The 14,117-nt window shown below is 42.1% G+C and overlaps 1 protein-coding gene across 1 annotated transcript; it reads right to left on the reverse strand.

The window, feature by feature from the left end:
* Positions 1-3,678: 3,678 nt before the first annotated feature.
* Positions 3,679-13,830, reverse strand: alx3 (ALX homeobox 3). The gene is made up of 4 exons (XM_061809731.1): positions 13,566-13,830; positions 7,246-7,538; positions 5,755-5,880; positions 3,679-4,026 (listed from the first exon to the last, which is right to left on the reverse strand). The coding sequence occupies exons 1-4, from the start codon at positions 13,828-13,830 to the stop codon at positions 3,679-3,681; spliced, it is 1,032 nt and encodes a 343-aa protein (XP_061665715.1).
* Between the last annotated feature and the right edge of the window lie 287 nt (positions 13,831-14,117).

The raw sequence follows: 14,117 nt of genomic DNA on the forward strand, positions 1-14,117 counted from the left end.
GTGGGGCTAGGGTTTGAACCCTGGTCCTCTGAACTGTAAGCCCAACAATTTACGGCTGTGACACCATGCGACCCTCTTGTATAAATAATACAAACTAAATCAAACACAAATTGCAAAAATTACAAGTCGGTCAAAAAGTCACTTGCCTGTGATGGCAAACCTTTTTTAAAATTTGTATTTACGGTTAAAAAATGTGTAACTATAGCAGCTTTTCCTAAACAAGCCTTTCTCTTCAAATCCAACTCGAGCCACCATTTGCTGTTTCTTCATCTTTTCTACGGATGGCCATCCCATCAATCCCTTATCCCCTCTAACAAGTCTTCTTATCTCTTCCACTCAATCTGGGATTTCATCAGAGGGGGCCGAGGGGCCGTGGGGGCTAACACAGCTGCAATTAAGAGCTGCCGTCCCGTCCACCCCACCCAGGGCCCATGGACTGCAATTTGAAGCCTGGGTGTGGAAGAGCGTTTCTATTCGAAACACATGTTACTGTCAGTGTTAACCTTGGAAAGTGGCTGCTAACGCGCCCTGGCATCATGGCCATGATCAAGTCCTTTCTTGTTAGTAACAACCATCGAAAAACGGAATACCTCACAACATTTGATAACAATGCAGGGGAATAATTTGAAAAAATCCTCACAAGGGTTGCGGGGAGTGCTGGAGTTTATCCCAGCTGTCAACGGTCAGGAGGCGGGGTACACCCTGAACTGGCTACCAGTCAATCAATCGCAGGGCACATGGAGACAGACAACAGTGGCACTCACAATCACACTTCGGGGTAATTTAGAGTGTCCAATTAATGTTGCATGTATTTGGGATGTGGGAGGAAACCGGAGTGCCCGGAGAACATGCAAACTCCACACAGGCGGAGTCAGGATCGAACCCGGGTCCTCAGAGCTGTGAGGCCAACGCCTTCCAGCTCCCCCACCGTGCCCTTTATAAAACATAATAATGTTAAATAAGTATTGCAGCCATGCCCGTTTCTTTCAATATTTGAAAAGTATTATAAAGAAAGCACAGATCTGTTAAGTACATTTTTTTTCATATATTTTAAGAAAATGGGGATCTATAATTTGGAAACTTGCCATGATAGAGAAAAAAACGAGAACAGTTTTGGATCTCACACGTAAAAATTAGTTAAAAACAGCTGTCAGAGCTAACGCAACAAAAATTGTGTTCCCCTGTGTAATGGTGCAATGGCGGTGTTATGGGTCCTTACTGTCAAAATGGCAGCTTCATACCAGAATTGTGTTCAACATTTATCTTACATCACTCTTTAAAGCATTGTACGTAGGCAGCCATTTTAAACCCATGATGAAAAATGAGTTCAATTTTTAAAAAGTCAACGAGCCCACACACGAAAAGGAAAACACTAGGAACAGAAATTGTGGAAGAGGTAATAGTGATAGCAGTAGAAGTGAAAATACGAGTAGAGGTAGCCCATCCATCCACCCAATCACAGGTCACATGGAGACAGACAACAGTCGCACTCACATTCACACCTCGGGGCAATTTAGAGTGTCCAATTAATGTTGCATGTTTTTTGGGATATGGGAGGAAACCGGAGTGCCCGGAGGAAACCCACACAGTCAAGTACAATGAGTTAAATACTGGGAGAACTACTTTCAACTATTGAAAAAAAAGTAATGACCTAATAATTCTACGGGGCAGTTTGAATCTCAGCATAAACTGGAGGTTTCAAATTTCTATTTGTGGAGTGGAACCTCAAGGCTCCCCTGTACCCGTAGCAGGTTCTATTTACTTATTTATTTTCATGTATTGAACACAAGACGCATAACGTAGAGAGACCAGGCCTTTATTTTGAGTCACGCTATAATGCACCACGGACATAAACAATGAATAGAACAATCATCATATTTGCTACCATGTCCTTTGGCCTCTTCAACGTGAAATCAACTGCAAAGAATAAGAAAACTGTATAAGCATTCTCTGTTTTTCAGTCCAAGTGTTGCATGCTGTGCTTTGGCTTCAGAACTTTCCAACTGAGACGTCGTCAAGTTGGATAAGACAAATGTTAAGAGGGGTGCGTACATGGGGGACTGTGTGTATGGAGTGAACCCCGTTTACTGTATTTGCAGTACACCATCACAAACTTAACTAATCATTTTTTTTCTCTGGAACCCTGTTAACATCTTTTCACTGAAAATGTCTATTAGTGTGTTTGTGTGCCCTTTGGGTAATGCCCGAGGTAGTAGTTTTCCATGCGTGGTACCACAAGTGGCACACTGCCTACAACTCGACCAAGACGAGCGGTCTGCAACCTTAAATACTCTGAGCCATTTCAACACTTTCCAGCAGCAAAAAAAAAAAAAAAAGAGAAAGAAACAAACAAAGCATTGGTTGCCAAAAAAAAAAAAAACATTCAGCATCTATAATGACAACAACTATTAACCAATTAGAATGTTGATTTTTTTCTGGTTAATGTAATTTTTGCCACTGAAACTCAGCGTACAACGTTGGCACAGCAAGCCTGAAAGACGTCATCTTCATCGTCTCGCATGATTATTATGAAGTGTCGTTTGTGCGGCAACGTGAGCAGAGGCGGTCCTGGACCTGGGCCCGTGTGACGGCTATCAATTCTATCCTGAGCCAACTGTCAACGAGTCGGAAAAAAAACAAACTTTAAAGCAAACAATGTTAAAGTCAATATGCCCTGTGCGTCACCAATTAAGTGCAGCCCCCTGTACGATCATCAACGAGGGTGGGGGAGGCACCCTGCACAGAATGCCAACATGGCGGATGCCCATCCATCCATTTTCTGTACTGCTTATCCTCACTAGGTTCCTGGGCGTGCTGGAGCCTATCCCACATACAGGTATCTCTGGCCTAGAGGAGAGACGCATCCTCATCTGATCGCCAGCCAATCGCAGGGCACAAAAACAACAATTCGCACTCACATTCACACATACAAGTAATTTAGAGTCTTCAATCAACCTACTGTACCTGATTTAGAGATGGGGGAGGAAAAAAAACAGAATATCCAGAGAAAACCCATGCAGTAATCGGGAAAACGGGATGAACGGGATTTGAACCTCAGTCCTCATAACCATGTGGCAGATGTGCTAAACAGTCAATCACCATTCTGTTGGCAGGTGGCCATATAAGCCTTATTAAAACAGTGTCAAATATTGTTTTTTCTAGCCTATTTTCTCACGGTTTTCCTGCACGGGGTCGAAAAGCTAAAATATATATATATCTTGTCACCAGATGTGACACATTGTTGTTTGTGATTCATCTTTTGAGCAGAAATATTTTCATGTTACAAGAGTCACATGTGGCAGACCTCTGCTCTAGTGAGACATGAAGAATCACTGTTTGTAGGACTGAGTAAAAAAAAAAACACGATAAAAGTGCTCATAGGAAAGTAGCAATTGGTATTTTTACAAGTTGGGAAGTGGTGACATACACATTAGCATCCCACATTCAGTTGCATTATTTCCCAAATTATAATTTTTTCCTACGGTGAGATGAATTTGAAATCATACAAAAGTGTTTCTACTATTCAGCCAACTACTCTTGCATTTTCAATATTTGCGTCGGGGGCTTGGTCACCGACCATTATGAATTGCAATGGTTCACACCGTACACAGGAATGTAGTGTGCTTTGCACGCCCAAGGGATGTGGAGATGGCAGGGCGTGTGTGGGCGGGGAAGTTGTCATGTCGGCCATGGCAGAATGCTGCCCGGCTCTTTGGCTTTCATCCGCAGCGCCATCAGGCCCGTCGGCTTGTAGTCGTTCTCCGGGGCCTCCACGCCGGGGAAGCTGTGGAGGGAGTAGAGGCCATTGATGGCCGGATGGTGTGGCTGGTGGTGGTGGTGGTGGTGGTGATGGTGGTGGGCGTGGCTGGGTGACGACGGGATTCCCACGAAGCCCTGCAGGTTGCCGTGAGGGTGAGCGTACGCACCCATGCAGGAGGACGGTAAGGATTCAGGTCCGAGGACGCAGCCGGTAGCTGACGCGCTGCCGACGACTCCTGAAGACCCTGGCCACAGATTGCCCTGCATCTGCACACAGACAAAGACACGTACACAATTACTTGCGAACTAATTCTCGCCTTGTCATCTTTTTTCCAAGAACAGTGATGCCTTGCAATATATATGACAGGACTTGTGATTTTTTTGGGGGGCGCAACAAGCCGTCTTTTTTATGGGGCAGGAGGTGGGGTACACCCGGAACTGGTTGCCAGCAAATCACAGGGCACATAGAGACAAACAGCCACACTCACAATCACACCTAGGGGCAATTTATAGTGTATAATTAATGTTGCATGTTTTGGGGATATGGGAGGAAACCGGAGTGCCCGGAGAAAACCCAGACAGGCACGAGTAGAACATGCAAACTCCACACAGGTGGGGCCGGGATCGAAACCCGGGTCCTCAGAACTGCGAGGCCAACGCTTTACCAGATGCCCCACCGTGCTGCCTCAACTACACTCAGTTGACAGATATAATTGGTAAGAAATTTTAAAAAAAGAGAGAATTGCCATTCCCAGTTGGAGGTCAATGTAAAATTAAATACATAAGAAAGAAACAAAAAACATTTACATGGTGTATTTCAGTGGCAGGCTGAGCTCAGCCAAGACACACGCTGAAATTAATACAAGACACATCTACAGTACGTTATAAATACAGGTCAATCCTTTCGATGACGTTTATGGCAGGAGAGAAGGCTTTGAACGTGCCCTCTGCATGCTCCTAATCAAAACACTTAAAATACTGTAACACTTAAACACTATACACTTAAAATCATATTCGTACCTTACAAAAGTTACATGAGCAACATCTCTCTCTCGCTCTCTCTCTCTTTCACACACACACACACCACACACACACACACACACACACACACACACACACACACACACGCACACATACACATGCGCACACAGATATTGCAAGCATTATCCACCCATCAATTCATTTTCTTTGCTGCTTCTCCTTACGACGGTCGCGGGGAGTGCTGGAGCCAATCCCAGCTGTCAACGGGCAGGAGGCGGGGTACACCCTGAACTGGTTGCCAGCCAATCCCAGGGCACATCGAGACAAATAGTCACACTCACAATCACACCTAAGGTCAATTTAAAGTGTCCCATTAATCTTGCGTGTTTTGGGGATGTGGGGGGAAACCAGAGTGCCCGGAGAAAACCCACACAGGCACGGGAAGAACATGCAAACTCCACACAGGCGGGTCCGGGATTGAACCCAGGACCTCAGAACTGTGAGGCCAACGCTTTACCAGCTGATTCACCGTGCCCAAGCATTATTATTACCAAAAAATTAATATTTTGAAGTTATCCATCAATGTTTGTCCTTTATGTAACAATATAAGGAAGCAATTGTATAATTATATGATTTCACAGTCATAATGAGAATCTAGAGGAGACCATAACTACAATGTGGCCATGCCAAAATTGAGTCCGACACCGGCGCCCTATTGTCCGTAGGTGTGAATATGTGAGACTGGTTGTTTGTCCGTCGACCAGTCCATCTATTGTCTACATACTGTGTGCCTTGACATTAACTAGCCACCAAATGTTATCATTTTTTTATATTGATGGATTTTCTCGTTTTTCTTGTTTTCATAATTCAAATATAAAATATGCATATATCAAATATGACACTGACGGGGTACATCCGACGCATCCGTTTACGATGCATTGGCAGCTGCAATTTGTCTCATACAAATCGTGAAATTACTGCAAAAATCTACACGTAGGATGATTTGAGTCATACCTGGTAAGTGTCATGGCGGGGTAGGAGGGCAATATCGTAGGTGGTGGTGAAGTGGTTGCGGACCTCCTGGATTTTCCCGTAGCGTTCCCGCTTCCTCCACTTGGCTCTGCGGTTCTGAAACCAAACCTGCCGGTACAACCAATGTAAGTGCATATTAACATCTGTCATACACATTTTTATTTTCAATCATACCTTTTCGTTATCACTGTTTGCTTAAATGCGCGTAAACTATGCAACTGTATTTGCACACATTTTCAGTATTTTAAAGGTCCAATATTTCACCAAACCAACTTTGTCTACTATTTAGGATGCAATATTGGCTCTATAGTGCCTCAGTATTGCGGTTTCCTCCCACATTGGCTGTCATACTTGTCTGTACGCCCTGTAATCGGTTGGCAACCAGTTGAAGGTGTAGCTGGGATAGTGAGGATATCCTCATGGATTTTATCATTAGAGCAATCATGCAGCATAATAACACGAAAGTGCAGCGGTTCAGCATCTGCAGTGATGCAGAATTTGTATCAGTCCAGTGTGGTAAAGCATTCAATTTACCGGTTGATTTACATTCAAACCCTCACCTACAGTCATGGGCTAGGGGTCGTGACCGAGAGAACAAGGTCCCAGATACAAGTGGCCGAAATTAGTTTCCTCTGCAGGGTTTGTCGACTCTCCCTCAGAGAGACGGTGAGAAGCTGAGAGTGGAGCTGATGCTCCTCTGCATTGAGAGGAGCCAGATGAGGTGGCTGGGGCATCTGATTCAGTCGGATCCTCTAACCAGTTGCCCCATTGTGCCACTGAAAACTCTTTTTATGATGTAAAATTGTTCAAAGTTTAAAATGTGAATTTATTAATTTATTTCCCAAGGGAAATTCTTACTTTCACAATATCTACAAAACAATTTAATGCAAGTTCATGCTGGAACAAATTGTTTTCAAGCATTTTGGTATCAGGAGAAATAAATCAAATCCCACAGGTGAAAAAAAAACAAGACTTATTTTGTATCATGTCATTGTCATTTGCTCCTTCTTTAAGTGGAGGTAGCTAAGTCAATTCAAATCTCAAATCAGAATTATTTGTGAAAAAAAATCCAGGCCGTATCACCAATCTGCAAAACCAGTTTCAAAGATGGTATGGAGAAAATACGCTGCATGCCGGATGGGAAAAACTAAACATTCTTGGGGGAACAAAATCACCATTTGGTCTTTGTGAAAAAAGCTCAAAAAATAAAAATAAAAAAACAATTGTAAATCCAGCTCTGCGACTGACTGGCGACCACTTCAGGGTGTAGTCTGCCTTTCACCCAAAGCTAGCTGGTATAGGCTCCGGTTCTCCTGTGACCCTTGTGAGGATAAGTGGCTTGGATAATGGAAAAAAAATTGTAAATCCAAAACAATGTGTTGTGAATAAGATTTTGGCATCCAGTCCAAACTGAAGTAAAAACGCTTAAATGAAAAACAAGTGAGAGATGTTTCTCTTCAAAATGGCACACACCTGGACTCGGGCCTCAGTGAGCTCGGTCCTCAGGGCGAGCTGCTCGCGAGCGTAGACGTCCGGGTAGTGCGTCTTCTGGAACACCTTCTCCAGCTCCTCCAGCTGGAAGGTGCTGAACGTGGTGCGATTGCGCCGCTTCTTGTTCTTGCCCGAAAGGTCGATGGAGTCGGCAATGAAGTTGCTGCTAGGCAAGTCGCCGCCGGGTAAACCGCCACCCGCCTCCTTCAGCTTGCCAAAGCAGTCGGTGCCCATGCCGGTGTAGCCCAGGGTCTTGAGAGCATTTTTCTCACGGACTGGATTGGGGGAAAAAAAAAAAAACATGACACATTTATCCATATATGACATTGAAGCAATTTGTCTGAGAAATTGAAAAGGTTAGCCCAGTGACGGGCAACTGGCATGGCTCAAGCCCACACTCGAAGGGACCCCTCAGTGATACTTCCTTCACTACACATGATCAGTCTAAATAGAAAAGTCAAGTATCATCTCTATGAACATTCTAAAACAGACATTGAAATGAAAAATACTTTCAATGTCTATACATAATAATAAACATGAGCGGAGAGCACGTCATCCATGCGCAAACTTGCGGAAGTGTCGTTCAACATCCAAGTGATCGTTATATTGGTAGCATCTACTGTCTGTGACGTCACCCCGGAAATTCGTCATTGAAAACACGCTGTGCCCCCTACTGTGGGACACGCCCCTCCAGACACGGACGCTCTTTTCGAAGAAGAGAACATCTCACAATCCAGTCAAGTGTTCGGGGCAATATTACCCTATTGGCTACGGCCTCCAACATCACTTCCTGCTTCTTGTTGAAAACAAATCCCTCAAGAGGATTTTCATGGCGGGAGTTACAAAAAGCCATATGTGTCAAAATCATGTTTTGTGGTGAAAAAATGGATGCGTTCATTGTTTTTTCACTAATAACATACTAAAAATCATCCATTTTATGACAGTGGCACTTGAAGTTACACCGTTTAACCCTCGCTTGCACATACCACTTTGTAGCTCTTCCACAGATTGTTCACTGCTAAGAGTTAAAAGTAGTGGTGGGCAGATCGATCCAAATATCACTGATATCAATACCAAGTCCCTATTAGTATCAACTCGATACGAGTGTGGAAAGAGCAAAAGCGTAGTTTCAGTTTCGCTCTGGTATGCACTGGTTTCGTCAAACAGTTTTGATGTTGTAGCTACGAGTTTGAGTACAAATGGTTGTTCATTTATATGAGCCCTTCGACTCGCTGTCAACCTGTTCAGGGTGTACACCACGTTGCCCAGTTAACTGGGATGGCCTGTGACATTAGTGAGGATAAGCGGTATGAATGAATGAATGAATGAAAAACTCTAAACCTTACAAAAATACTTAAAGGTTGTGAAATTGAGATTTATCAATTCCATAAAATTCCATAATTCCTTCATCATTGAAAAGTATCGGTATCGATATCAGTAATACTGGCCCTGTACTTAGTATCGGATTGATACCATAATATACAGTATCACACACCACTAAGCAAAGCAAAGCAAATTTATTTGTATAGTGCATTTCATACACAAGGTAATTTAATGTGCTTGACATGATTAATAGCATTGCGATACAAAAAAAAAAATGAAACTTTTAGAACAGAGAACAAATAAATAAAAGGAAAGTAAATGTACAATTAAAACAGCATACAGTGCAATGAATATTTAAACACGGAAATAAGAAAAGTTTTTAATCTAGATTTGAAAACACTCATACTTGGGGCACACAGCATCTCTGTTGGCAACCTTCTCCATTTGTGTGCAGCAGAATAACTAAATGCTGATTCACGATGTTTGCTTTGGACTCTGAGCTCCACTATTTGACCTGAGTCTGTCAATCTCAGAGCCCTACTAGGTTTATATCCCATTAGCATTTCTTTCATGTATTCAGGACTTAAACTATTAAGTGATTTACAGACCAGTAGCATAACTTCAAAATCTATTCTAAATCTAAATGGAAGCCAGTGTAAAGACTTTGTCGCTAATGGATCCGTCTGCACCTCTAGTCACCTTATGTCTTGTTCCTCCGATTGTTTGGGTACAACTGCATCCTTTCGTTCTTGAGTTGTGTAAACATCACCACGGTTTTCTTTTCAGGCCGGTGAATGTCATACACAGGAAAAAATGTTCCCAGCCAATAACATAAACCCACGGTCTATTTATACAGAAACCGTTTGCCTTGCAAAGATGTCTGCACTCCCCAAAAATCCTGAAAGTGTCAATGAAACTCAGGGATACACACTCGTCTTAAACACTTATTTAATTGACAGAGCCTCGAGAAACGTTCATCTCAAAATCGTACAAGTGGCAGAAGTCTGCTTATGAAAACCTCAGCATCCAAACACTGCAGTTTTGTTTGGAGATCAATGAAATTTCACTTCAGTACCTCTGATTGCTGCTTGAGAACATCCAGGGCCCCTTCGTGTATATTGACAGATTTTAGAGTTGGGTGCTGATGAGTGATCTCCAGGATTTTTTTTTTTTGAAAGATATAAGACTCCATGTCATTGGAAAAACACAGTACTTTGGTTTTCTTCTCACTGCAAAAATGTTTCACATCCCTGACAGCTCCATCACCAACTAATAATGTTTGGGGTCCCATTTTTTTTCTTGTATGATTTGATTTCATTTCATACCTGTCGGTGGTGGTGGGGGATGAGCTTTCTTGGCCAGGGTCTTGTATAAGTGACTCAAATGTATTTGTAAGTCTGATGTCAATGTTTTGCATGGAGTCACATTCTTTTTTCTCGCTCTTTTCTGTAGCGACCGTCCACGGCCGCTCACTCTGGTTTGAGGCAGTCCGCAACACAAGCCTGCAGGATTCCTCGGTAATCTGCTGATGTTGTTTCCTCCCTATTAGATGTCCAATGTCTTTGGGCTTTGCTCCAAATAAATTCCAGGGAGAACTGCTGGATGAGCCATCATTGTTTCCACAGTCCACATCTGTCCTGGTTGTTGAACGAAGTGACTGTCTGAAGTGGTTTCATTCATTTCCGACCGTCCATTCATCCATTTTCTTAGCCGCTTACCCTAACGGGGGTCGCGGGAGTGCTGGAGCTTATCCCAGATGTCAAAGGGCAGGAGGCAGGGTACACCCTGAACTGGTTGCCAACCAGTCGCAGGGCACATAGAGAAAAACAACCGCAGTCTCAATCACACCTAGGAGCAATTTAGAGTGTCCAATTAATGTTGATTTGATTAGATTTGTCATTTTCTACATTTAAGCACATTATCATTGATCAAACTGTACATAGTGTCACGGTGACTTCAAATAAACTACATGTTGTATAGTTTACGAAAACATTTTGCAGAGGTCACTTTGCCTCCCTTACCCAACTCAACACCAACAAGATATCTGGACGGGTTGCAATATTACTCACGCAGTTCGATGACTCATTTTAGTATTCTTGAACAGTTAAAATCTTCAATTATTAAGAATTGTGTTTACGTACAGTACATGTTTGTACAAAAGGGACTTTTTTGTCTGAAAACAAAGCTCCTCTTTCACGTTATCTTGAAAGATAATTTTTTACCCTCCTGTTATTTCTGTAAATGTTGATGCAAGTTAATGCTGGGAAACACCAAAGCTTTCAAGCTTGTTTGGTATTAAAAGAAATACTGCAATGAAAAAACAAACAGCAAATCTTTTGAATCATGATGTTATTATTAGTTTCTTCTACACGCAAAAGAGGGGGAAATATTGACTTTTGTGATAATAAAACGAAGTTTTTGTTTTCAGGTCCAATGTTGCAAGTTGCTATTTTGCGCCCATCTTGGTGTTTTGCATTATTTCCGATCTGAAAGTGTTGTCCAAATTCATTTCCCAGAGTTGCAAAATAAAACTGCAGGGTCTCGTCCACTCGAGCTTGTCTCTTAATTCAATCTGGTCGCCACCATCATTTCCAAACTCTCGCTACACTTCACGATGAAAATATTTTCCCTCCGTTGAGGCCGTGTGTTTTTCGGAAACATTTAGCCGGGCAAAAGCAATACCAATAATTAGACAAATTTGTTTCCATCTTTATGTCATTATGAAATGTTCATTTTTTTAAAAAATTGAATTTCTTTAATTTGGGAGAACAACACGTTTTCTCTTTCCCAGTGTATACCACAGTATTGTATATCGTACAACTTTTTTTTTCTTACAATAAGTTATTTTATACATGAAGTACCCTGTGATCTCCACTCCTATTGGACAGTGATGCAAAAAAAAAAAAAAAAAAAAACAGCAAAATTCTACAAGATGCTTGGTAAAAACCTTATTTTTGTTTGAAAGACTAAACAAACTTGAGACGCTGCTGAAAAACAATCATGTAGCATTAATGTACTAGTTAAACTGCCCATTTTTGGGGAATTTCAACTTTTATAGTAAGGTTTTTTTAGATGACCTTTTCCAATTTTGTTCCCTCCTGCTTCTGTTCCTCAATTAGGAATCAATTTTTGTGTTCGCATATTATTTCAGGAATGGCATGAAATATATTGATAATATATTAAAAAAATGAACAACAGCCAACAAAACAGGACGACCAATGAATTTAACTCTTGTTGAAATAGTGTGTACACGTACACTTCATAACATTGCGGTCTTGTATAGCTAAAAAAGTGGCAGATCCCGGTGATATGACTTCAAAATAAAAATACAATAAAATTATAATTCTTGAGTTTAATACATTTTTGCCTTTGTTTATAGAAGAAAAAAACGTTTTTTTTTTTTCTTTGGGGATTTTTTTCCCCCCTCACAGACAAGGCGAAATTAAATGCTTCGCCCTTGGAAAAAAAAAATCCTCTTGTCAAAACATGTACAGTATTTCAACATGATCCTGGCTGCATGAAGCCAAATGTTTCGCACTTGAACCCCATAAAATGAGACTTCAAACTACACGGCCGGATTAGTTCTGAGTTTGTCAGCGGAGGGAAATGCCGCACCACATTCCGGAGCCCCCCTCGCACGGCTTTCTCGTGTACAGTTGGTCGTACAGGTGAAGCAAGGCAACCTTGCCAAAATATTTGCGGATTGAAAGCACGCTTTGGGTCAAAAGTTTCCAACGTGTGGATGAATGACTGCTTTGTAAAGTATAGTTGGGCAAATACACAATACCTTGTTAAAAAGAATGTGATTATAGAGGCGGCTGCCATAACTCGATGGGAAAAAAAAATGATGGACTTTGTTTGTCAGTGGATTGAATAACACTGTTGTATATTATTGTGATCTTATCAGTTCAAAATGAAATGACGGCCGGAGAACATCATTTCCTTGGGACACGCACACTGGAGGAAATGTTGGGAAATTATGGCCACACTTTCGTAAACTTGAAGGCATTTTTTTTTATCAGGTATACCTTGGATCATTTTCATGGATATCAATGCGCCGCATCAAATATGGAGATTCAAATCTGAAGCAGCAGTGCATGACGGAGTTTGCGATATTTGTAAAACATTAACACGCTTGTCGTACAAATAGACTGGAAAATCCTCAGAAAAAACTGTCTGCATTATTCAATTCAATATTTAATTTCTTGATATTTTTTGTGGGTGAGCAAGACAGTTTCATGGTTCATTTTCTAGATATTTCTGTTACATGCTGTATAGATAATAGAACTGAAAACTCCTATTACAAGATTCAAATTGAGATTGAGTAAATTTGCAAACGCTCCTAAGTGCACAGTAAATAAACAATTATGATTCCTTTGATGATTTAATTGTCTGCAGCATCATATAAATTTGTATTAAAGTGTTTTTTAAAGTGTACATTAAGGATTAAAAAAAAGCGATGAAAGGGTTTTCAACTCGGTTTGCATGGACACTTATAGGGAAAAGTCTCATTTAGTGTCATAATTAATTAAGACCTATTTCATTGATTGGCCTTTGAAGTTTGTCCTGCTTGCCCTCAGTTTGTGCCCAATGGGGACATCGAAGGGAAATGTTTTGCCTTTTGCCTTCCTGTCCATCCCCAAAGTGTGCTCAATCGTGACATAATAGAGAAATGTCACGATGTGTTGCATTATGAATTCATATTTAATTATCTGATTATTCTTTTAAGCCAGCGGAGGCGCAGAAGCGAAATGTCTTATAAATTGTTTTGTTTATTTGGAAGAGAATTAATTGTATTGACTTTGGCTTACTGCATTTAGTCGCTCCCGATTTAGGTGTCAGGTCTTATTCGGTGGCCTACTTTATTTTTGTTATTAAATTTGAAAGCCTACGTGAGTTCTGCATTGGTCCAAAATGACGTTGTTGCGCGTTTTCGATGGAAATGGAAAAAAATGAATATGGCACGAATGGCAACTTACTTTGCTGGTAGATGGGCGCCTTATCCCCGCTGATGACGGCGGCCTTGTGCTCCTGGTTGAACGCCTGCTGCGAGAACTTGCTGTGCTTCCCCGGGGGCGAGGCAGGACGGTTGGACGAGAATCCTCCGAAGTTGCGCGTATGCACCGCGGCGGCTGCGTACGCGTCGCACGGCAGGAAGGAGCCCGGCGACGGGGAGCCGGCGGCGGCCGGGGCGGTCGATGCCGGCGGGGTCCGCCTGAAAGACAAACACTGCTCTGTCTCCATCTTGGATCCAATTAACGAGTGCTCGCTCGCAGGCAGGCTGAGGACGCCAGAGCGAGTGCATCTTTTTTTTCTCTTCTTCTTTTTTTCAAACTTTGAGTGAGTGGGTGGGTGGGATTTAACCGATCACACACTAAAAGCCGTGAAACTTTATGTGTGTGTGTGTGTGTGTATATATGAGATAATCCGCCAAATATTCAATCGCGCGAGCGTTCGGGCCCTCCAATTCAGCGTTTAATTCCCCACTTCTGATGACGTCATGACCATGATCTCCCAAAATGAGACGTGAC

Source organism: Syngnathoides biaculeatus, chromosome 2, assembly GCF_019802595.1.
Source record: "Syngnathoides biaculeatus isolate LvHL_M chromosome 2, ASM1980259v1, whole genome shotgun sequence".
NCBI classification, from domain to species: Eukaryota; Metazoa; Chordata; class Actinopteri; order Syngnathiformes; family Syngnathidae; genus Syngnathoides; species Syngnathoides biaculeatus.

Excerpts from the sequence above, each read along its gene's own strand:
- alx3 (XM_061809731.1), bottom strand. The coding sequence starts at position 13,830 with ATGGAGACAGAGCAGTGTTTGTCTTTCAGGCGGACCCCGCCGGCATCG. Across the intron at positions 7,539-13,565 it reads GGCGCCCATCTACCAGCAAA|TCCGTGAGAAAAATGCTCTC; the intron begins GTAAGTTGCCAT and ends CCCCCAATCCAG. Across the intron at positions 5,881-7,245 it reads TCACTGAGGCCCGAGTCCAG|GTTTGGTTTCAGAACCGCAG; the intron begins GTGTGTGCCATT and ends TTGTACCGGCAG.